General features: G+C 50.6%; 9 protein-coding genes across 9 annotated transcripts; 2 read left to right on the plus strand and 7 right to left on the minus strand.

The window, feature by feature from the left end:
- Nucleotides 1–31: 31 nt before the first annotated feature.
- TGAM01_v210623 (hypothetical protein) lies at nt 32–1,230 on the minus strand (the record flags this gene model as incomplete). Its single annotated transcript, XM_018810023.1, has 3 exons — nt 32–766; nt 849–1,030; nt 1,086–1,230. 3 exons carry the CDS (start codon nt 1,228–1,230, stop codon nt 32–34), a joined length of 1,062 nt encoding a protein of 353 aa, XP_018656773.1.
- A 2,728-nt stretch (nt 1,231–3,958) lies between these two features.
- On the plus strand, nt 3,959–7,020 carry TGAM01_v210624 (hypothetical protein; the record flags this gene model as incomplete). The annotated part of the gene is made up of 2 exons (XM_018810024.1): nt 3,959–6,362; nt 6,428–7,020. The coding sequence occupies 2 exons, from the start codon at nt 3,959–3,961 to the stop codon at nt 7,018–7,020; spliced, it is 2,997 nt and encodes a 998-aa protein (XP_018656774.1).
- Nucleotides 7,021–8,228: 1,208 nt separating this feature from the next.
- On the plus strand, nt 8,229–8,946 carry TGAM01_v210625 (hypothetical protein; the record flags this gene model as incomplete). Its single annotated transcript, XM_018810025.1, has 2 exons — nt 8,229–8,339; nt 8,413–8,946. 2 exons carry the CDS (start codon nt 8,229–8,231, stop codon nt 8,944–8,946), a joined length of 645 nt encoding a protein of 214 aa, XP_018656775.1.
- Nucleotides 8,947–9,320: 374 nt separating this feature from the next.
- Nucleotides 9,321–10,321, minus strand: TGAM01_v210626 (cofilin; the record flags this gene model as incomplete). The annotated part of the gene is made up of 6 exons (XM_024550838.1): nt 9,321–9,461; nt 9,536–9,584; nt 9,650–9,717; nt 9,795–9,990; nt 10,224–10,234; nt 10,319–10,321. The coding sequence occupies 6 exons, from the start codon at nt 10,319–10,321 to the stop codon at nt 9,321–9,323; spliced, it is 468 nt and encodes a 155-aa protein (XP_024404422.1).
- Nucleotides 10,322–11,680: 1,359 nt separating this feature from the next.
- On the minus strand, nt 11,681–13,565 carry TGAM01_v210627 (chaperonin GroL; the record flags this gene model as incomplete). Its single annotated transcript, XM_018810027.1, has 3 exons — nt 11,681–13,215; nt 13,262–13,403; nt 13,461–13,565. The coding sequence occupies 3 exons, from the start codon at nt 13,563–13,565 to the stop codon at nt 11,681–11,683; spliced, it is 1,782 nt and encodes a 593-aa protein (XP_018656777.1).
- Nucleotides 13,566–14,543: 978 nt separating this feature from the next.
- On the minus strand, nt 14,544–16,146 carry TGAM01_v210628 (hypothetical protein; the record flags this gene model as incomplete). Its single annotated transcript, XM_018810028.1, has 4 exons — nt 14,544–14,666; nt 14,751–15,230; nt 15,285–15,847; nt 15,927–16,146. 4 exons carry the CDS (start codon nt 16,144–16,146, stop codon nt 14,544–14,546), a joined length of 1,386 nt encoding a protein of 461 aa, XP_018656778.1.
- An 888-nt stretch (nt 16,147–17,034) lies between these two features.
- TGAM01_v210629 (hypothetical protein) lies at nt 17,035–18,033 on the minus strand (the record flags this gene model as incomplete). The annotated part of the gene is made up of 2 exons (XM_018810029.1): nt 17,035–17,922; nt 17,977–18,033. 2 exons carry the CDS (start codon nt 18,031–18,033, stop codon nt 17,035–17,037), a joined length of 945 nt encoding a protein of 314 aa, XP_018656779.1.
- Nucleotides 18,034–19,032: 999 nt separating this feature from the next.
- TGAM01_v210630 (hypothetical protein) lies at nt 19,033–19,715 on the minus strand (the record flags this gene model as incomplete). Its single annotated transcript, XM_018810030.1, has 4 exons — nt 19,033–19,088; nt 19,157–19,461; nt 19,526–19,578; nt 19,644–19,715. 4 exons carry the CDS (start codon nt 19,713–19,715, stop codon nt 19,033–19,035), a joined length of 486 nt encoding a protein of 161 aa, XP_018656780.1.
- Nucleotides 19,716–21,032: 1,317 nt separating this feature from the next.
- Nucleotides 21,033–21,461, minus strand: TGAM01_v210631 (hypothetical protein; the record flags this gene model as incomplete). Its single annotated transcript, XM_018810031.1, has 1 exon — nt 21,033–21,461. The coding sequence occupies one exon, from the start codon at nt 21,459–21,461 to the stop codon at nt 21,033–21,035; it is 429 nt and encodes a 142-aa protein (XP_018656781.1).
- Nucleotides 21,462–21,575: the final 114 nt, after the last annotated feature.

Below are 21,575 nucleotides of genomic sequence, written 5' to 3' on the forward strand. Positions count from 1 at the left end.
GCTAGCCTGTTATGTCTACCAAACTCTTACTTCACAGCTCATCATCAGAGTCTGTCTCGTTTCCCGTTGTGGGCGGTTTGACTGGAGCCTTCTTCTTTGTAAAAGGGAGGCTCCTTGGAGGAGGCGGCTGCTCATTAGCCTTTTTCTGAGGTGCCTTGGGCGCCGGTTTTGAACTACCATCAGCTCCTCTCTTGGAGACATTGCCGCCATCATCATCTTCATTACCATTATCATCTTCATCACTATCGCCAGACGCCGTGTCGTCTGCAGTGTCCTCCGGGGTATTCTCTGGTTCGCTATCCTCAGGCTCAGCCTTGATCTTATCCACATCCATTTCGGTATTCTCTGGCTCATTTAACGAGGACGCCGCAGCCTGGACTTTTCTCTTTCCGGGCCGAGACGGGGCGGGTGTGCGAGATGGCTGGGGATCCAATGTTTGAGAAACCCGTTGCGATGCCGACTGGCTATTTGGAAACGAGCCGGCGGCAATGACCTTTTGCTGCTCGCGGATTTTGACCTTCTTTTCGTTGAGAAGGTCTCGGAACTTCTGAAGGAGAGCTGTTTCATCGTCTTGTTTTGACGTTAGAAGCTCGTCCAGCTGCGATTTTAGCTCCTTCACGGTGGTTTCAAGCTCCTTAGCATGAGCGGCGGCTTCAGCCAGGGCCGCGTTACTCTGTATCAATGCGTCGACTGATTCGGCACACCAGTCGAAAAGAGCGATACCCTCATCTTCATCGTGTTTGAGCTCTATAGAGCCTAGTCGTTGCTACAGTGAAATCTGGTTAGAGCTGCGCCTTTTTTTTTTTTTCTTCTCCAAGGGGTAAAATTTCAGCAAGATAGGCTCATACAGTAATTCCTTGGACTCTCTTTCGGATTGTGATGGATAAAGAGGAGTAGGTCTTGACACTGGCTGTTGCTTGGATATCCGTGGCAGGCTGTAGCGCGAACAGAGATTGCAAAATTGACTGCCATTCTGACTCGGAGACGGGACAGTTTGAGACTTGTAGTGAAGCTAATCGATCTTGTTTCACTGTGCAGGCGTTAATATGTATCGCGGGTGATTTTAGCGGATGAGGAGACTGTACAGATTGCGACATATGGTGCTTCACCCTCTGTTCCAACGAGCTTTACGTCTAAGGGTTTGGAGCCCTTTTGGGTGACTTGAATGAGGACATGAGCTGATTCATCGTCATCTCGCGGGAGCTTGATGACTCGCGTTGTGGATGCCATGATACAATTATGTGAGCTGGTTCTTATGTCGAAATGTTTGCGTGAAAATGTGCAGATATAGATCGATTCGGATGAATATACGGGTTGGTAGGTTGATGAGTAGTAGTAGTAGTAGGAGAAGAGGTTGGTATCAAGGGAAAAGCGATGTTGTAGCAATATTTCAGCGTTCGCGTTGGATGAGAAACGGAAAGCAGATGTAAGGGTACGCGTGAAGTTTTTTTACTCTGTCTCCCTGCTCAGCTTTTGCTTTTATACGTCAAATCAATGCGGTATGTCTCACAAGCAAACGTTTGTGAATCTTCAGCAAGGTGGAGTGTATGGCAGCCTTGCGGCTTAGCGTCCGTGGAGCAGGCAGGCGTCCATCGCAGGCAGCTACGGCCAGGGAGCTGAAGCTGTAGCTTCCTACGCAGAGCTTGAGCTGCAGGTACCGGTACAGGCTTCCAGGTGGCTGTTGTGTTTGTGGCGCAGGCAGTCGCTGCAAAATTGCGGAGGTGGGCTGAGGTGACTTAGTAGTCTCAGCGCCAGTACATGCCTGCGAGTACCGGTTCTCCAAGGCTCCAAGGCTCTCTGTACTAGTAACACTTTCGGAAAAATTACATAATTCTGCAAATCAAATAATGCTCGCGAAGCATGCACAATGTATTTGTCCACGACGCGAGCATCGTATTCGCAAATACGATGTAGAAATTGCCACTTACGCCTAACCGTTTCTTGTTGGTTTCGAACCGTGCCAGGCCGTCTCTCAGAGCTTGGTGTCAAGTACAGCACTGTACGGGGCAGGGTCCGGAGCTCTTGGTACGAAGCACACGTGGGAAATTAAAGCAATGTCCACAAGGGCCCAGGTAGGCATCTTGGCCGCTGGAGCCTTTGGCGAGGAAGCACCGCTATCATGCCCAACTACCGCCCAATATGGCTAGGCCACGTTCGCATAGAGAGCGGCCTGTTGAGTTGAGTTGCTCTGTCTGCGGAGTGCGGCTCATCAAAATGAAGCACTAAGTGAAAGGCCTAACGCGTAGTGGGCGATGGTCGTACAGTGTTTCTGTTCGTATAAGTTGGTGTTGGCTAGTGCAGTGCCACTCGGAATAGGAGGAGATGAGCTCCTATCTACTGCTTACTGTAGATGAGATGTGCTGTTCTATGTGGTTGATCGCCAGCATCCAATGACATATGTGTTGGTGTATAACGTCAAATACTACTATACAAATGATCGATATTGCAGTACCTGTAATCAAAAGCAGAGCCCAGTTCAGGATCGCCCAGCCCATGCTCTCTGCGAGCTTCCCGCGCCCCGGGCTCGCTTCGCTGTATGTGCATTGCCTAGCCTGGCCTCGGGCTCGTCGCATGCACAAGACGTGCCCGGCCAGAGGACCCTGTCCGATCTGGCCTCTCCACTTGGCAAAATCTGACAATTGACGGGGCCTGCACGCATGATTGGCAGCCGTCGGGTTAGTATGGAGAAGCGGCCGGGATGGGCTGCTAGGGCCTCTGGTTGTCGTGGTAGCAGAAATTCCTCTGCAGGTGAGGCGTCATCAGGAGACGACAGAGCTCAGGCACAGAGTGGGCGGATGGACAGATACGGAGTAGCCTTTCGACCAATTTCATGCACAGCACCACGGCGAGATTAGGATGAGGATCGTGAATCCGGAAGCGACTCCACCGCCGTGAGAACATCTCATGGGTAGGCGAGGAAGCTGCGCTACGGCGAGAGCAGTGTAGGGGTCATCCTGGGGAGTGAAATTTTGAAAAAAAGAAACGGGAAAAAAGAAGCAAATGCAACACGGGCGTAGCATGAGTCTTTAAATTAAGTAGAGGAACAGCGAGAAAAAGGGGGGATATAAAACACGAGAGCATCCTCGCTGCCGCGCCCAAAGCTCTGCCCGCGTTTAGGTAACATCAATAACTCAGCTTCTCGCGCGCACCAGGAGTCAACAGCAGCACGCTTCGACGCTGCTCCGTGTTTCCAGCTACAAGTTGCAGGGTAGCCAGCCACGTTGCACAGGCTGAGAAAAGCGCACTGGAGTGCTGAACCCCCCCTGTTCCACGGTGGACTGCGAGACCTGGGCGCTGCTGGAATCTCTTCTGCAGGCCCCGCCACGACCTGACCCTGCTTGGGCGCACCAGCCACTGCCCGCAACGGAACCCCAGCCTTTCAGTTTCGTCTTGTCAACACTCGCTGCGCCCAATCACTAGCCGCTGACAACAACATCCTCGCTGCATCGCTCATCTAAAAAAAGCATCGACAAGGCTCAATAGTCGGAAGCGCTGAGCTGCATCGCGGCGGATCATCGTATCTTTTTTTCCTTTCATCTTACATTTCTGTTTGCTGGGCTTTGGCCGCTTTGGGAGCGATAGCATCATCAGCCACTAGAACGAGCACGACGATTTGTGCGCACCTTTTAGCGACAACATACCCCGATCATTTGTTTTTTTTTTTGGCCGCATTGGACGAATAAGCCGGTCTCGCGCTGTCGTTTGCAGACTGCCACGTCATAACGAGCTGCGGTTTTGGGAATTTTGGGAAATGATGGATTGTTGTTATTGAACGGTTATGCCTCCGCCCAATTGATGTCGCGACCGGCCACGACGAACCTATCCGAGAGACTGAAAATCAGTTTAGCCACGCTACCCGAGCGGCCCTGCATGCCGCTTTGTTTACAACGCGCGATTACAACCCAAACGATCACAAGTACGCAGTAGACGCATTAGAACAGCACAGTTGACCAAAATTATGGAGCCGCTGCGGTTAAAGCCCAGACAGCCAGTGGAGGCTGAGGTAGAGAACTGGGACGATGAAGATTTTATTGTAGACGGCGATGAGTTGAGCCTACGGCCTACGAGCACCGCTGTCACTACCAATGCACAACCACGTCGACGCGATTCCACTTCGTCCCACATTTCGCTGCGCTCCGATCTGGACTCTTTGCATGGGGAGGAACAACACGTCCACCTCCCAGCCGACGATGAGCGATCTACCATGGCTGCCATAGCCGCCGCCGAGAGGGCTGGAATTCCCTTGCCCAAGAATGTGCCGTCGTCTGCATTGACCGGAGGCACGATCAAGAGGCTGGGTGGGAAGAAGGGCCGCCGGATTATTGACGAAGACTGGGAAAACGACCTAGAGCTGCCCGAAGGGCACCAAAGCTTCCAAATGAAGCCTCGAACCCAGGCCGACTTCCCCGAGACTCTGCGCAAGGTCAGCGCAGGGTCGATGCAGAGCTCGATGCAGAATAGCCCCAAGAAGGCGCCAAAATCCGCCAGAGATAGCCGAAGAAGCTCCATCATGTCAACCTCGAGCGTCCTGTCGGCCGCGCTCAGCCTGGACAAGTTTAGGGACACGGAAGACGAAGACGAAGACTTCTTTGGCGATGGCCTTGACACAATCAAAGTTGCCAAGAGCCGACCACCTCGGCTGATGCCCTTTGTCACGCCTCCAACCCCCGTTGCGCCTGAGCTGTCAATAGAGCCACTAGACGATGACTTTGAAAGAGATCTGGAGCTGCCATCTGACGGCAAACTGAAGCTGTCTGCTAGAAGAGACATCCCCAAGGCGCCGTTTTCACTATCAGAGGATATAGACTGGGGTGAGGGCAGCAGCCTTGGCACTAGATATGGAGGCACTCGACGAGATGCGAGGTCGACTAGGAGTTCGTCGGTCTCGGCTATGAGCCCGAGTCTCTCCAGCACGTTCACCGTGGAGAGCGAAGACGAGACATTCGACGGCCTTGTATTACCTCCCGGCCATCTCAATTTCCAAGAGAGACTGCAGCTGCGCAAGACAAACCCACCGCCGGAAGATATCCCGGAGGAGCCACCTGCCGAAGCACCAGCACCCCCAAAGAAGAGACTCCCTGCCCCAGAAGTGGAGCAGCAAGACTTCATGGAGGGGCTTGACATTGGCGACGGTAATGTGTTTGACTCTGGGAAACTCACAATGCATCGGAATATCAAGATCAAGGATAGCCGCCTGGCGAACCCTGCTAGGCCAAAGGCGGCCGTGTCGTTGACATTCAGCAACAAGCCCGTGCCGCCACAAACGAGGATTCCACGCCTGAACCACGAGAGATCCCATTCCACGGCTCTCGAGCCTGTGTCAGAGAGTGGTGGCCCGATCACACATCGAGTTCGTCGACCGCAATCTCGTGTTGGCCATTCTAATCAACTATCGGTCACAAGTCTGCCAACGCCTACTACTACTACCTTTTCTGCTGCCCCAGCTCCTCGCAGAGCGGAATTGTCCCGACCTCCCTTTTCTGTTAGAAACGAGCCACCTACGACAAATGCCCAACTACTCAGGCAGAAGCGGTCTCTGGCGGCTGTTCGAGCTCGAAACCCTCCTGCTGCTAAACCTTTGGCGGCACGGCTAGAGAGACCATCTTCACGTACAGAGACCCGGCCCAAGACGCCGCAGGATCGACAACAGGCTATCAGCCACGGGAGCCCTGGTCAGCGGAAGAGCTCGATACCCTTTCTTCCCGCAGGGGCTTCTCACCTGCAGTCGCAGCACGCTGCTTCCAAAACTGTGCGAGGATTGCGTCGCTTTGATTCCGACACCACAATCGAAACACGTCCTACATCCAGAACATTGGCAAGGCCAGGCCTGCGATCGCCTAGTCCACACCGTTACAAAGTGGCTGCCGATACGTGGGAGCGCCTAAGCAGACCAAAGGGCAAACGGCACTTTGGCGATGGCCATGAACTGGATGCCTTTGATGATCTACCGACTTCAAAGGAGACGGAGAGTCGGTTTTTGAAACAGCCTTCTGCCAGCAACCCCAACAAACGGAGAGCATACCAGGTGCCGCCGCCATCACAACCTCCTGCGCAAGTGGATAGAAATAAAACGCCCTCTCCATGGAAGGCGGCACCAGGGCCGGCGATGCGAGGCGCATATACCCCCAGCTTTGCACGAGACACTGCGGCTAGCCGTATTGCTCGCGAGACAGCTCTAGCCCATCGGACGCCGAGCGGCGGCCCGTTGGCTTCAGTGTCTGCCCAACGAGCGCCGACGAGAAGCAATACTCAGCAGCCATCTCATTTGGCGCAGCCTGCCAACCGAACCAGAAGACCGAAACGACCCCAGCAACTGAAACCACACCTTATCGCAAACCTGAACGGCGGTAAGGAGTCTAAAGGTATGTATTTTTTTTTTCATCGTACTCAACATCAAAGCTGGTGACTGACATTCAACTTCTTTTAGTCGTCAAAGGCATGTTTTATAATGCCGAGACGTTTTGCTGGGAAGGAAACGAGAATGCTCTCAACGCATTTGACGGATCGAACTCAACACCGTCGTCGAATTCCGTCCCTCCACACCTGGTTCGGGACAAAGAAGCCTCTGTATCTCGACCGGCTCTCATCACCAACATCAGTGGCACTAAAGGTGTGCAGGTGGTTGGTGGCATGGTATTTGATCCTCAAAACATGTGCTGGCTCAAACTCGGCCCTCAGAACATGACGGCATCCGAGGCTACCGACAGCCTGGATAACTTCACCGGCTTTGAAGAAGAGGAGGATGTCTTCAAAGATATTCCGGATCTCGAAGACACGACTGTCACTGACGCACAGGAGGGTGGTCAAGCCAGTGACATTAAGGATGACTGGCTGGTGGGCGAAGAGTTTGACGTCGGCCCTGAATTCATCCGAAGGCAGCGTGAAGAAGAGGAGAGGTGGCGGAAGAAGTGTGAGAAGTGGACGAACCACAGCCCCCGAGACCGAGATGCTTGGCGATGGACTATTCGCGAACTCGTGTCACAATTTGACGACTTTGCGGTGCCGAGCGTAGCTAGGTAAGACCAGATGCTATGCAAACGCTCTAACCTAAGCAAATGCTCTCACCCTTCAAAAGAAACCCTTGCTCGCTTTGTCACTTTGGTGGATGTTTTATGATTTTTAATCTTTCATCTTCTCTTCTATTTTGCTGTCGCTGTCCTTGTTCTGCTGCTATCTAGTGGCTTTGCAATGCATCTATTTAATACGACTGATTTCATCCCCAGCGAATATGTATCGGAGAGGAAAGGGGTTCAAGAGGATACAGCGTTGCTTGTTTGTGTTTTTATCGTTTGATCGTTTTGCTGTTTGCCCTGTTTGTTTCTTCTTCTTCTTCTTTTTTTTTTTTTTGCTTTTATCTTAGGGCGTTTGAGGGAAGGGAGCTGTATTTGGTTCAACGACGGACTGGGGCGCGAAATTAACGACTTGGAGGGCAATATTTATCATGGGAAAAATATCGCGAATAGAGAAAAAAACACGGTCACGGCGTGCAAAATCGCCGGTAGAGAGTTTTTTTAATGACGAAACGACGGATTATGACATGGGAATATGGATGAAATAGTTTCTTTTTTTTTCTTCTTAATATGTTTTATGAAGAATGGAATTTATGTATCAGTACTGTTACTTAGTGGGTTGGTTGGTTGGTTGGGTGGTTGGAGAGAGAGATGGTTTAATTGTTAGTGTGTAAATTTTAAGAGTGCGAATGTTTTGTTGCTTGTTTAAAGAGATGACCCTATTTTTGAGCGTGACAGTTGTTTGATAACAACATGACGTGAATTGTCTCATAACAGCAGCTTTGTCTCGGGAGCTGGCCATTGCCTTGCCTGGTGTTTGTGTGTTGGATGGTGGCGGGGTTTGAGTCGATCCCACGTGATTCAACTCTTTGAGCTCCCAAGCTTCAGTGTCATCGACCGTGTACCTTTGTACTTGCCTAGACTCCAACGACGAGCTTCAATTTGGAGAATTAAGCCTCCCTAGATTCTACCAGCCGGATAGGTCTTTTTGATATCGAGCGCCTTATATATTCGAAAGACACGTCTTCATTTCTTTGAGCAATCTATAAAAGACTCTATCGCCCAGAGCGAAGCAGAGCACCCCGCCAAACCCCTCCCCTCAACCTCTTGCGACAAAAACGATCGTCTACAACGCAGAAGAGCAATAACCAAGTCGCATACCTCTTTGAATCAATTTATACACTTGAAATCGAGAAAGAACAACATCATTCGCTCACGATGGCTGAAGTCGCTTTCGCAAAGACGTTTCTCACGTCGCTCGACTCCCGTCCCATCAAGCTCTCTCCAGATCACATCGAGGATCCCAAGACATTTCCTCCTCGCCCTCCCGTACGTCCAAAGCCTCACACTCAAGTCAATAAACCTCTCTTGGACAAGATCTAACTCTAAGAAATATCTGCAGTATATCCTCCCCCGCATGCCAACGCCCATGTCCAAACCCTTCGCCCGCTCCGCCCCCGGCCAAGAACCAAGCATATCCGTCTCCCTCAAGTCCCTGCGCAACCCGCCCCTCGACATCACCCTCTCCGCCCTGCCTCTCAGCACGTCCGTTCTCGACGTCAAGGCCGCCGTGCAGGAGCAGACGCGCATCCCCATCGACAAGATGAAGCTGCTGCTCAACAAGCGGCCCGTCGTCGACAGCAAGGTGCTCAAGGAGCTGCGCGCCAGCGAGGCCGATCGGACGATTGAGTTTTCCGTCATGGTGATTGGTGGCGCGGCGGCGATTCCGCCGGCGCCTGAAGTAGAGATGACGGAGGATGTGCCTGTTTCGACGGCCCAGGCGGATGAGGCGACGGTGGAGGCGGAGCTAGAGGCGGAAGCTTTCTGGGCGGATTTGAAGGGCTTCTTGCAGCAGCGGCTTAAGGCTCAGGGCAAGGGCGAGGAGCTGGCGAACTTGTTTAGATCGAGCTGGCAGACAAGCAGATCAAGTTCTTGAGATTTACAACGGGCATGAAAACAAGAAAACATTGGTTTCCCTATTAGCATCTTCTTTTCTTAATAGAGCATACTTTTCCATTTTCGTTCATGCAGCAAAACTGATTTCACCGGTGCATACACATTCCCACACCTCCTGTACAAAAGACGAGTCCGATTTTTCTCTCGAGTACGGTATGAATCATCATCTGTAGCGCTAGCACATCTGAAAAATTACCTATGCCTATCCATCGAATAAACACAATTCCCCCTTTGCATCACTCCCATTCTAATCGAAGTACACGGCGGTGCCTCCCTTCTTTTACTTTCCACTTTCGTAGCTATCCCTCTCTCCTCCTTTACAGTTGGATTAAGATTGTCGCGTGTTTGGTTCGCTTATGCGTTAATCTTGGCAAGGACGGCGTTGAGGATGGAGCTGTGCTCAAGGTCGTCAGAGTCGTTGGCCTGAATCTCATAGGCGAAGCCCTCGAGGGATCGCTTGAGAGCCTCCTTGGAAGCGGCGTAAATCATCTTGGGCTGTTTGTTCGTGTCAGCAAGAAAAGGTGCATTGTCAGAAATAGAATAAGAGCAATCAAAGAGGTAAAACATACGTGGACACCGGCATCATCGGGAGACCAGGCAATGAGAATGATCTTGTTGCTGTATTGCATGCACTGTCAATAACCGCGGCAGATTTAGTGGGGGTGGACATCGGGCTGACGTACATGTCTCGGCCGTCAAACTTGAAGCCAAAGTCGTAGACAGCGTAGCGGGGTCCCTTTCCAACAGCACCCTAGCATTCGCACCAAGTTAGCTGTTATTCTGGCGTGCGTATGAATTCTTTTGGGGATTTTTCGGGGTGAGACAAACAGTCTTGCTCTTGGAGGTGGCGTTGAGAAGCTTCTCACGGAAGTTCTCCCAGTCGCTGTCGGCTTCAGCGTGCTCGACCTGGATCTCGGAGTAGTCGTCGGACAGCTTGAAGATGATGTATCGCAGCACTCTGTTCTTGTCGTTGCTGCGCTTCAGGTTCTGGAAAGCCTCCGAGACCTCGGGGGAAACCTTGGCTCTGCACGATGTTAGCTCCACCAATCCCTACTGAGCGTTGCTCCTTGTGTATTCTCTCTCCATTCCCCCGTGATTTTGAATCTTCTATTAATGCCAAAGCTCCCGCACTGCTCCACGGTGTCCGCCGTCGTTCGAAGTATTGAAACAACGTGGCGTGGTGGGCGACAAATCGAAGCGGAGAGCTGATAAGGCGTGGACAGGTAACGGCGAAAAGGAGAGGGGCGAAAAACGTACCCTGATTGAGACTACAAGAAGACAACGCGGTCAGCATTTAACAGAAACATTAAAAGAAGCTGTAAGCTTCTCAAAGCCATCAGCAAGAGACTTACCATTTTTGCGACTTGGTTGTTGAGCTGCGGTGTAGAGAAGAAAAGGAGGGGTGATGAGCTGATGAAGGTTCTCCTGTTAGCGATGAGGGGGTTTAATGCGGGAGATTCGTCCGAGCGCCTCTTTAGAACTTGTCCCCCCAAAAAGAGCGTCTAAGAGCAGCTAAGAGACGGTAAAAAAAGGGGCGGGAAAAATGACACAATCAAATTGAAAGGGAATTGGGGAGACGGGGAGCTTTCAACTAACACAAGGAGAAGAGTAAAGCAAGGAGGACAAGACGAGGAAAAGAAGATTTGGAAAAAAAGGCGAAAAACGGGGGCTTGAACGATGATGCCAAATTGGTGTGTGACAGCGGGATGGTTTCTGGGAACTTACGCAAGGTTGGAGTGCAAGTGGCAGCGAAATCAAATCAGAGGCGGGGTGCTATAAAGGGAACGAAGAGAGCTTCCCTCTGTTTTAGTCCACAGTTGGGCCAAAAAGCCAGAAGTGGGGGAGTGTTTTTTTCTTTCGTCGAAGGCGGGAGGGAGGAGCTGCACGTGACTCGGCAGGGAGATTGCAAGAGAGGCAGAGCGAGACCCAGCAGACTGGAGGAGTTTATATGGGGAATTACGTATTGCCACGGGACGAAATGATGTGCGGCGGACCTGGGTGCTGGTGCTGGTGCTGGTGCCTAAGCGGTGCGTATTTGGTTGGCTGGGAGAATGTGGCGAGTGTGCTGCAGACGCGTATTACAGCGGCGTTGCTGTTGGCGGCTGGTTGTTGGTTGGTGCCGAAGCTATATTGAGATTGACCAAGACTCGCAGCTATCTATACGGCAGAAGCTGGAGGATAGCCGCCTTATTAGTAGCTTGACGTCGTCACCGTTGATACAAGGCACCAGCTTTGGCACCACACTAAGGTATCTATTTATCAATGGCTGCCTCAAGGCAACCAGATTTCCTGGTTCCGCAGCTATACATTTATACGCCATGGAATAGTCGCAATTAGCCACGTTTTATACACTTATCGATGGATGTTTAACCGTCGCTTGGTTTCCTGGATGCCTAAACGTGCAATGTATCGTCAAAAACATTTCATTCGTTATTATCCCTTTTTTTGTGATAGTGGTACATGGCCAGAAGCGCTACAATACAATACAAAAACGGCAGCAGCCGCGTCTCCTTACTCTGGAGCAGAGGAAGGCAGACATATAGATGACAAGGTAGATAGGGAGAAAGATAGAGAGCGAGAGGGGAGATGGGTTAGTAGGCCCTTTTGAACCATCCTTCTAGTATAACACCATAACCATGCCCAATCATGTAATACTTTTTTATACAACACTTCCTATGCCTTTTTTTTCTTTCTCTTCGTCTTCTAGTGGCAGCTTACATCATGCCACCCATTCCGCCCATGCCGCCCATGCCACCCATAGGAGGACCAGCAGGTCGCTCCTCAGGGGCCTCGACGATGGCGACCTCGGTGGTACCGAGCAGAGAGGCAACGCCGCTGGCATCAATGAGACCAGTGCGGACAACCTTGAGAGGGTCAAGGATACCGGCCTGGATCATGTCAACGTACTCGCCCTTGGCGCTGTCGAAACCGCGGTTGAAGTCAGAGCCGAACTCGTCGGTGAGCTTGCCAACAACGACAGAGCCCTCGAGACCGGCGTTCTCAATGATGGTGCGGGCAGGGCGGGTGATGGCGTTCTTGACAATGGTGATGCCGAGCTGCTGGTCAAAGTTGGCGGCCTTGACCTCGTTCAGAGCCTGGGCAGAGGCCTTGATCAGGGCAGTACCACCACCGGGGAGGATACCCTCCTCAACGGCAGCACGAGTGGCGTTCAGGGCATCGACGAATCGGTCCTTCTTCTCGCCGACCTCAACCTCGGAAGAGCCACCGACCTTGATGACGGCAACACCGCCAGACAGCTTGGCCAGACGCTCCTGGAGCTTCTCCTTCTCGTACTCAGAGGTGGTGGGGTCGGCAATGACGCCGCGGATCTGCTCGCATCGCTGAGCAATGGAGTCCTTGCTGCCCTCACCGTTGAGGAGGATGGTGTCCTCCTTGGTGATGGTGATGGAGCCAGTAGATCCCAGCATGTCGGGGGTGGCCTTCTCGAGCTTGATGTCAAGATCGTCGCTGAAGACGGTACCGTTGGTCAGGATGGCAAGATCGCCGAGGATGGACTTGCGGTTGTCACCGAAGCCGGGGGCCTTGACGGCGGCGACCTGGAGCTGGCCACGGAGCTTGTTCAGGATGCAGACAGCCAGGGCCTCGCCGTCAATGTCCTCGGCAATGATGACCAGGGGACGGCGGAGCTGGGTAGACGCCTCGAGGGCAGGAATGATGTCCTGAACAGCAGAGATCTTCTTCTCAGAGAGGAGGATCAGAGGGTTCTCGAACTCGACCTTGGCGGACTTGGTATCGGTGATGAAGTAGGGGGAGACGTAACCGCGGTCGAATCGCATACCCTCGGTAACCTCGAGCTCGTCCTGCAGGGTCTTGCCCTCTTTGACGGTAATGACACCCTCCTTGCCGACCTTCTCCATGGCGTTGGCAATCAGCTTGCCGACGTGGTGGTCGCCGTTGGCACTGATGGTGGCAACCTGGGCAACCTCCTCGCTGGTGGTGATGTCGCGGGTGTTCTTCTGCAAAAAGTCGACAACAGAGTCAACGGCAGCCTGGATACCTCGACGCAGGTCCATGGGGTTGCAGCCGGCGGCGACGTTCTTGACGGTCTCGGAGAAGATGGCACGAGCCAGGACGGTGGCACTGGTGGTACCGTCACCAGCAGTCTCGTTGGTCTTGGAAGCAACATCCTGGATCAGCTTGGCACCGAGGTTCTCAAACTTGTCCTTGAGGGCGATGGCCCTGGCGACAGTAACACCGTCTAGAGCAAACAGCATGTCAGCAACCACATCTTTGATATATAAACAGTCAACACTAGAATTCATCTCAGTTCCTACCCTTGGTGATCTTGGGAGAGCCGAAGCTGGACTCAATCAGGACATTTCGGCCCTTGGGTCCCAGAGTGGTAGCGACGGCCTTGGCGAGAGTGTCGGCACCGGCCAAGAGAGAGGCGCGGGCCTCAACACCAAACTTGAGCTCCTATTTCACTCGTTAGCACCATGAAGAGCATTTCGAATCCCAATTGCCTTGTCCTACCTTGTGGGCAAATCGAACTTGCTGACCAAGGCTGCTTCCAGATCGGTACTTATAAGCGCCGGACACGGCCGAGGCGCGGGCACGAGAAGCCAATGCGCGCTGCATTTTGTCTGCTGATTTCTGAAATTGGGGAAAAGAAAAAAAGAACAAGGAAACGGGGGTATCACAAGCCTGAACCAAGACGAGCCAGCCTTCAGAGGAACAGCAGGTTGGAGGAGGAGAGGATCTGGAAACCGCCGGTGGTTAATTGGAGAGCAGCTTGTACGCCCCCAAAAAAATTGTCACGGAGCGTCGGTAAAACATGGATCCTGAGCCGAGCCAGGGCCGAAACCAGCTTAGCGGCGCGGCCAGAGCTGTTCTACCCTCTTCCAGCCGAATCTGTGGACTCTGGGGCCAGAGGTCTTGAGCCGAAATGGATGATTAAGCTGCCGTTGTATTGACATATGGGTAAAGAGAGTCATATCAGAGGGTTATGTCAAGAGAAGTCGTGATTGGAAAGCTAGAGCAGTATGCAACTATGTACTTGCGACTACTTAGAGCTGCTCTCGGTGCTCTGTTTTGAACCCCGCCATGCTCGTATTTCCCCACCATCAGAAGAAAATGTACTTGGTTGTACTGCCAATTCAGCTCTCTCTCACTCTGCCATTTCATCCCGTACTTAGTAAAACCTGCCTCTCATCTATACCGTCTTTTTTTTTGGTATTCTGTTTTCCGAATTTTTTTTGGTGATATGATTGTTTTGTTTCGAAGTCCTATTTAACCATTCCTGGAGCTCATAAAGCTCAAGTTGTTACTCGTAGTTATCATCCCTTGTCTCCTGTAAGCGACGTTTGGGAGGGGGTATCAGTTGTGCGACATAGAGGAAATAAAAGAAATAAAGACATAATAAAATGGAAAAAAGTAAACATTTGGAAAGAAACATTCAAAGAAATCTCCGAATGAAAACGGCCGAATAATCTTTTGGTTGAAGTTCTGGTCAGTATATATGGTTTTTTTTTTGGTGTTCTGTAGATAGCTTCATCTTGCTTGCTTTCATGCATTTGCTGCCAAGAAGAAATGCTGCCGTTGTGTAGCGCGCATAGTCTAGCTCGAGTTAAGAAATTCGAGAAGCAAGTCGCGGCCAAACGGCTCCTCGTTGCTCAAGAGTTCGTTGCAGCCAAACAGCCCGGCGTGACCAAATAGCTCTTCATTGTATGCAAAAGCAGCCTTCAATCATCAGTCTAACTCTCGTTTTGGGGCGGGAGAAGAAGTGGATGAAGAGGAAGTAGATGAAGAAGAGCTGGTACTCACATCAAGCTCGTCAAGCTTCTGCTCCCTTGGACCCTCTGCCATGAGTCGCGAAGTCTCTGGCTGAAACTCGGGGATTTGGCTTTCAATTGGCGAAGAAGCAGGCGAGACTGAGACTTCTCTCTCCTTGATAGCGATTGGGGAGCTCAAAGGGGACTGCTTCTCACCAGACTGCATGGGGACAGCTGGAGCGGGAGGGGAAGGCATAGTGAAACTGTGGGGAGGAATTGGCATAAAGCCTGGCTGGCTCATACCGTAGTAGGCTGCGTATTGGGAATAGAAAGGATTTTCCATGAGGAAGGGCTGCTGGCCGCCTTCACGAGGCACTTGACCGCCAGGACTGACTTGTCCATGACTGGGTCTAACGGGAGGATAAGAGAAGTGTCCCGCAAAAGGATCGAAGATATTGCCTTCACTCATCATTTGCTGAGTCTGCTTCTCAATTGGAGAGGCATTCTTGGAACCTTGAGGCTGCATTCCCTTCTTTTCGTTAGTACTGAATATCAGTAAATGGGGTTTAAAGGAGATGGGACTTACCTCAGTACGCTTGAGCGGGAAATTGGGAGGGGCAATATTGAACAGCTGGGCATCTTCTCTAGCTCCGAGTTGGAAGTTGCGAGCATTCATGCTGGAGTGAGGAGCAGACATAGGGCGACGTGGAGCCGCATATCGGACAGGAGTCGGTGTGATCGGGACTTGACTTTCGTCCTCAACAGTGGAAAACGACAAGTAAGCAGAGTCTTCCTCGTCAACTTCTTCCAATGCATCAAGGGCATCAGGAAGATTGATCTTGGCATCATCCATCTTCTCATCGAAGCGCACAGCTCGAGTGGCATGTTTATCATCCCCAGAGGGATCACGAACGTAGCCCCTGATGCTGGGATCAAAGGGGGCAAGGGGAGACGCCTTTTGAGCGGGAGGAGGAACCATGTGTCCCTCAGCAAGAAGCTCCTTGCGGAGGCGATGAACGTGCTGCAAGACTGCCGCACCTGATGAGCCAGGACGGAGGCGATGAGCAATGGCATCCCACGGAATGTTGACCTTGTGGCGGACGCATTCATAATGAAGGTGGAGAATGAGCTTCTCAGCCATGCGAGGACCTTTTGAAGAGTTAGTAGGTGGAATATGAACGCGTCGGAGACGGAGATTGGTATAAAGATGATTGGAATATTCACTTACGGTTCCACATAATCAGGCTGCGTCCAGTAACTCGTCCATTGCCTTTCTTTTGCTCATCAGTCGGAAGATTGTGGGAATAAGTAGTATCCCGCGAAGCAGAAGTCGGAGTCTTGACTTTCTCAGGATTGGAATTCTGCTCGAGCTTCAATGCCTTGGAAGGCGAGCGACGATCGTGAGCAGCAGTGCGCTTGGAAGGGGTCTTTTTAGCCGGAGTACCCATGATTGCAGTGCAAAGTCGAAATTAGGAGAACTTTGAGGTCTCGTTATAACTAAGAGCAGTTGTTAGAGCTGATTGACAAAGTCACTCGTGTTGGAGATGTGCTAAATTTGGGCAATTGGAGGGAATTGAGAAGGGGAATCGAGGGAAATTCTTCTGCTGAGGGCTCAATTGCTGTGTAAAGCAGCCAAATCATGATGGGAAAAAGCAGTAAAAGAATGAGAATTGGCTACATACACTCCAATGAATTGCTGTTTGTGTGGTTTTGAGCGAAAAGGTAGCTACAATTGGTGGTGATGCCGAGGTTCGTAGCTGGAAATGAAGATGATGAAGAAGAAAAGAAGAGGCAGGGGATGAGAAGTAGAAAGAAGAGACGCAAATGTGAAAAAATGCTTCCCAAAATAAAAGTCCAAATTTTTGTCTTTTCCAAAATTTTTGCTCTACGTCTGGGCGTCATTGCGTGTCTGTTTGGCAGCTGGCAGTTCGGACGAGGCGCGATATCAACTGGAAGTGACAGCCTGTCCCAGTAAGTGGTAGTGTAATTGGTCAGTTAAAAGGCAATGGAACAGCCTCAATACACTTAATTTTTTACTGCTGTATTGTTAGCTGCAGATTGGTGTCATTGTGGGACTGAAAATGTGAAGATTTATTCTTGTCGAGGAGGTTGGTGTTTATCTGGTCGAGGATGTTAGTGGAAGGAGAAGAGATAGCATTTGAGCTAGATTGAGTCGCAGACAAAACTGGTAATCTACATGAGTACATGTAATCTGCCAAAAGAAACCCCTGTGCGCCATGCCCCAGAAAATAATATGCCTGTGATGCCCATATGTAACCAGATATCCCTCGATCATGCCTAACTCCCCACAATTGAGTCTAGTCTGCCCATCTTGTCTACTTTGTAGACTTGAACAGCTTCTTCAAACTGTATCTGAAGCCACGCTTTGTACTCGAGGTAGTGCTGTTGGAGGAGCTATTGCTATGATGCATTGATGGCACTGAAAAGAATTCCAAGCCTCGATGATGACGAGTGCAGTGACTGAAGCTCTCATCGCTGGAGACAGACTGTCTGGTCCCAGAAACATCAGAGACAGAGAGCATGGCCTGCTGTTGAGCATACATGATGTCACGAATAGCTAGCTGAGCTTGTTGCTGGACTGCAGTGTAGACCACTTGGTTGAGGGCCATGGGGAGATTGGTGACGACTTGAGAGAGGTGGCTGACCATGGTAATGGTTGCGGCGAGGTTGTCGGCTTGAGCTCCGATCATGGTGTTCATCGTCTTGGATTGTGTCTTGAACTCTTCGATATTTTGTTCAATCGTTCGATAGTGAAGATCAAGCTGGCGGCTCAATGTGTCATTTTGGTCCCGTATATCGATATTCTCACGGTGAAATGAAACTAGAGATTTCTCCAGTCGACTTGTCAGAGGAGTAACTGCTTCATTTATCTTTTCTTCCACCGCTTGTTCAATAATGGAGTATATGATCTCGCTGGCATTGCTGAAGTCAACATGTGTCGGAGTTACTGGAGTTGATCCCGAATTTGAGGCCCTCTCGGAGAGAATAACATCATCCTGTTCGAGTGTATCCGTCTCGGTGTCTTTGATAGCAGTAAAGAGTGCCTCTAAAGCATTTGGAGCTTTATTCGCAGCAACCAAGCCTGAAGTTGCCCCTGATGTCATAGCAGGAGTGGACTGAGCCGTTGTGTCGTCTGAAGAAACTCGTGCATATCGGATCGGAGACTCGGGAGGAGTAATAAGACCTGTGAAGAGAGGATTCATCTGTTGTATGTAAGCCGCCGGGCATGAAAGAGCGTCTTTGTTGAGAGATTATACCTTGATATTTTCCCTGGAAAGAGAAGTTATTCCAGACACAGTAGAAGGATGGGGCATGATGGCTAGAAGCAGTGGCTTTGAAGGAAGCAAGCTCGGAGATGATTTGTACTTTGTGGGAAATATGCTGGCTGCCGATGGTGGATAGAAAACCTTGATGACGTAGAGAGGATCTGGACGGAAGAGTGGTGATATAAGAGAAGCGAAGTTTTGAGCATCAAAAAAGCAACGATATCAGCAATAGACAATGACAATGTCTATTGTTGTGATGATATTCTTTCTATCGCATTGTCGCCGATATCATCTTTTAACGACAATAGCCAGCTGCTTCTATTCAACAAGTGCTGCCTTTCGTTTGTGGGGCCTCTCCCCCTTTCTGGTCTCGAGGTGCACAAACACGTACACCGAGGCCAGTCGTCGGCAGCTGTAGCCTGTGACCAATTTCAGGTGGTACGAAGACAATAGAGTTGAATACACCTGTTACGCTTTCACAAAGTTTGTCCGACTAGCGGCCTGAGCAAACAGTGAATCACGGTTTGTCCTCTTGATGAGATAACGGAGGGGATTGGGATAGCGATATGGGATTGAACAAGGTCTCAGCGTTCTAGCCATTATAGTGATACTATCTGACTGTAGATACCACTGTAAATGGGACTATCATATCTACAAATCAGACGAGAGAACTACGACGACCGAACCAGACTCCTTGATCTTGTATCGGCAGATTTAGGTTCACACAATACATGTGATTTCACTCTCTCGACATTCATATCCATTGTAGACAATTCAAGTCAAATATTTTCAATTCCAGTGACTTATTGGTTCTTCCCTACGTAAATTCATCTCAAACCAAATGTTCAGGCAATGTCCTGTGTCATATCCTCTCCCGATATTTGGGCTCCCTTTGTTTCTCCAACTGGGCCAGATATGTTTCCAAATCGTAAGAGCTACTCGATGTACTCCTAGAGAAGTAAATAAACATTGCATCACAATGTTGAGCCAAGGCTTGATCTACAGCCGAAGAGCGCGGCCGCAAGAAACCTTAGCCGAGCCAAAGATCTAAGCCGAGTCGAAGCTTGTGCCAGCGTCAGAGTCCGCGCCAGAGTCGGGAGCATCTAGATTAAAAACGTTAGCCAGGTTTATAATAAAGCTGTAAAGGAAGAATAAACGGAAATCAGCTTACCAGAAAGAGGCGACTCGTATTCATCCTTCGGTTCCTTCTTGGGCTCCTTCTTGGGCTCCCTCTTGGGCTCCTTCTTCACGCCCTTGGCAGGCTTGGAGACCAACTTCGGGTCTTTCATATCGTCGTCGCTCTCTTCTTTCTTCGAAGCCTTAGCCTTCTTCTTGGCGCTACCTCCAGAAGCTCCAGCTGGCTTGCGTTTGACCGGGGTAGTCGGGGCCTTGTCATCTCCGGCGTCGGATTTGGCAGCTGTTGGCTTAGAAGAGTTCACTCCATTGGCTTTGAGCATGCGCTCATATCTCTTTTGGCTGCTCAGAAGAAAAGACGAGTTGTTAGACATATCATCGCTAAGTTGGGGTCGGGATAACTTACGCGGCGGCCTTGGTGACGATTCCAAGCTCTTCGGCGACAAGAGTGAAGTCAGGCTGTAGAGGTTTGTTAGAAGAATCTGTTGGAGAGGTATGATAGAGCTGGTCGCCTCTCAACTTACTCTTCCGTTGGTGGTGTGGCCAATGCAGGACACAAGGAAGCGGACTTGCTCAGCTGGATCTTGCTTAGACATGGTGAAAGCTCGATGTGACGTTTGAACCTGCGAACAGTATTAACGATTGAAAATAGTTTGAGACGAAATGATTGTGCGGGTGGCGGTCAAGGATAGGCTGGCAGTGAAGAACAGATGGCATGATAGTCAATGGATGTTGTCACGGGCATACAGAGAAATCTGCAGAGGCATACGACGAGAAATAGATAGGAGACAGAGGCATACAAGAGTAGATTGTCAAGATTTGATCCCTTGGGAACTGAAACGAGCAAATATGTGGACGATGATTCGGGAGCTTGTAGAGATGTGGGACAGAAAGGAGGAGACAAAGGAGAAAGTCTGGAGCGGAGGTGAGATGAAGTGAAGTGGACGCCTCAGGCAGTTCTAGGGGGAGCTTTCAACTGTCCAAGTGAAGACAAGATATTCCAAGGCACAAAAATTTGTGAGAAGAGGTGCAGCGGTGAAAGTGAAGTGGCTGTGGGACAGTTGACCGCTTCACTTCTCGCTCAGGAGATCCGGTGATGACGAGCAGACACAGGATGCTTGGGACAGGCAGACGGCTGGGTTAAGAATACGACAATGAGGAAAAATTGAAGCAGGCAAAGATTGGAATTTTAATTACCAAGCAATATTTGATTGCCGTAGCTAAAGACGAGGATTGAAAGTGCGTGGGCTCAGAGGAAGAGAGATGATGATACGACGCAGATTGTCTGCTGCACACCGACTTCTCGGCTTTCTGAAGAGGTGACGCGTCTTGGATCTTCGAAATTCTGGGCGGCTGCAAAGACAGATCAAATAACAAAGGCGGATTTGTTTTGTGGCCGTGGCAACCAGCCTGGCAGTCTTGACAGCTGGTGGCAGAGTTACTTGGTGGCAGAGTGTCGAATATGCGGATGGACGACTGGCAGTTACTCTCGCTATGGTACTGGCTCGATCTGCTGTAGGAAGAGACAATTATAAGATTAAATTTGGTGAAAAGAAGAGCGTGTCTTCATTTATACTACTTTAAATCATCTGATGACGATGTGATTAGTGCTGTAGTGGATTAGGGACTGGTTGGTGTTTATTAACTCAGCACTTGGTACTATCAGCGATTTAACTTTATACGAGTAAATCAAGGAAGTAAATGGATCATAAGGATTGTGTGAATTGTGTGATTAAACCTCCACGAAACTAAATCTGTCGATGGACTGTGTCTTATCCGATCCAGCTTTAATATAGATACTCAGCACCTTGATAGCTCGAATATCGTACTCAGCATGTTCTTAGCCCAACTATCTCTTTAAATGGCAGTGAATACCCACGGCAACAACAGCAAAGATGCCCTCAAAAGCTTCTTCAGAAAGGAACACCATCCTCATCCTCCGACTTCATACCCATCTTAATATCATCATCCTCCTCGCTCTTCTTCACGTCCGAATCGTCACTCTCCCCCTTCTTGACAGCCGTCTTCTTCGGGGTTCTCCCTCTCGGCTTCTTGGTCACCTTGCCATCGCCAGAAGGACCAGTGACATCCTTCTTCCCCTTGCTGGGACTGTTGCTGCCCGGCGCAGCGTTGGGGCGCCAGCCGTGGCGGACAGACATCTGGCGGAAGCGCTCCTTGGCACATTTTGCGTCCTTGAGGCCCAGGTCGCCGGCGACCTTGTCCCAGTCGGCGTCGGGCTTTTGGGTCATGTTGTCGAAGACGGCTTTGATGAAGCGGAGTTCGTTCTCGCTGAGGCCGCTGACGGTGGGGGTGTCGGAGCTGGATGCTTTCTTGGGAGGCATGATGGATGGGTGGTAGTCTGGGGCTGATGGTTAGATGGCATCAAACAGTGCAGAGAGAAGGGATGAAAGTTACTTTGACTGTAAACTTACGCCAAGTGGGTAGTATCGTATTGA

The sequence above is a fragment of the Trichoderma gamsii genome, assembly GCF_001481775.2.
Source record: "Trichoderma gamsii strain T6085 chromosome Unknown Scaffold_67.2, whole genome shotgun sequence".
NCBI lineage: Eukaryota > Fungi > Ascomycota > Sordariomycetes > Hypocreales > Hypocreaceae > Trichoderma > Trichoderma gamsii.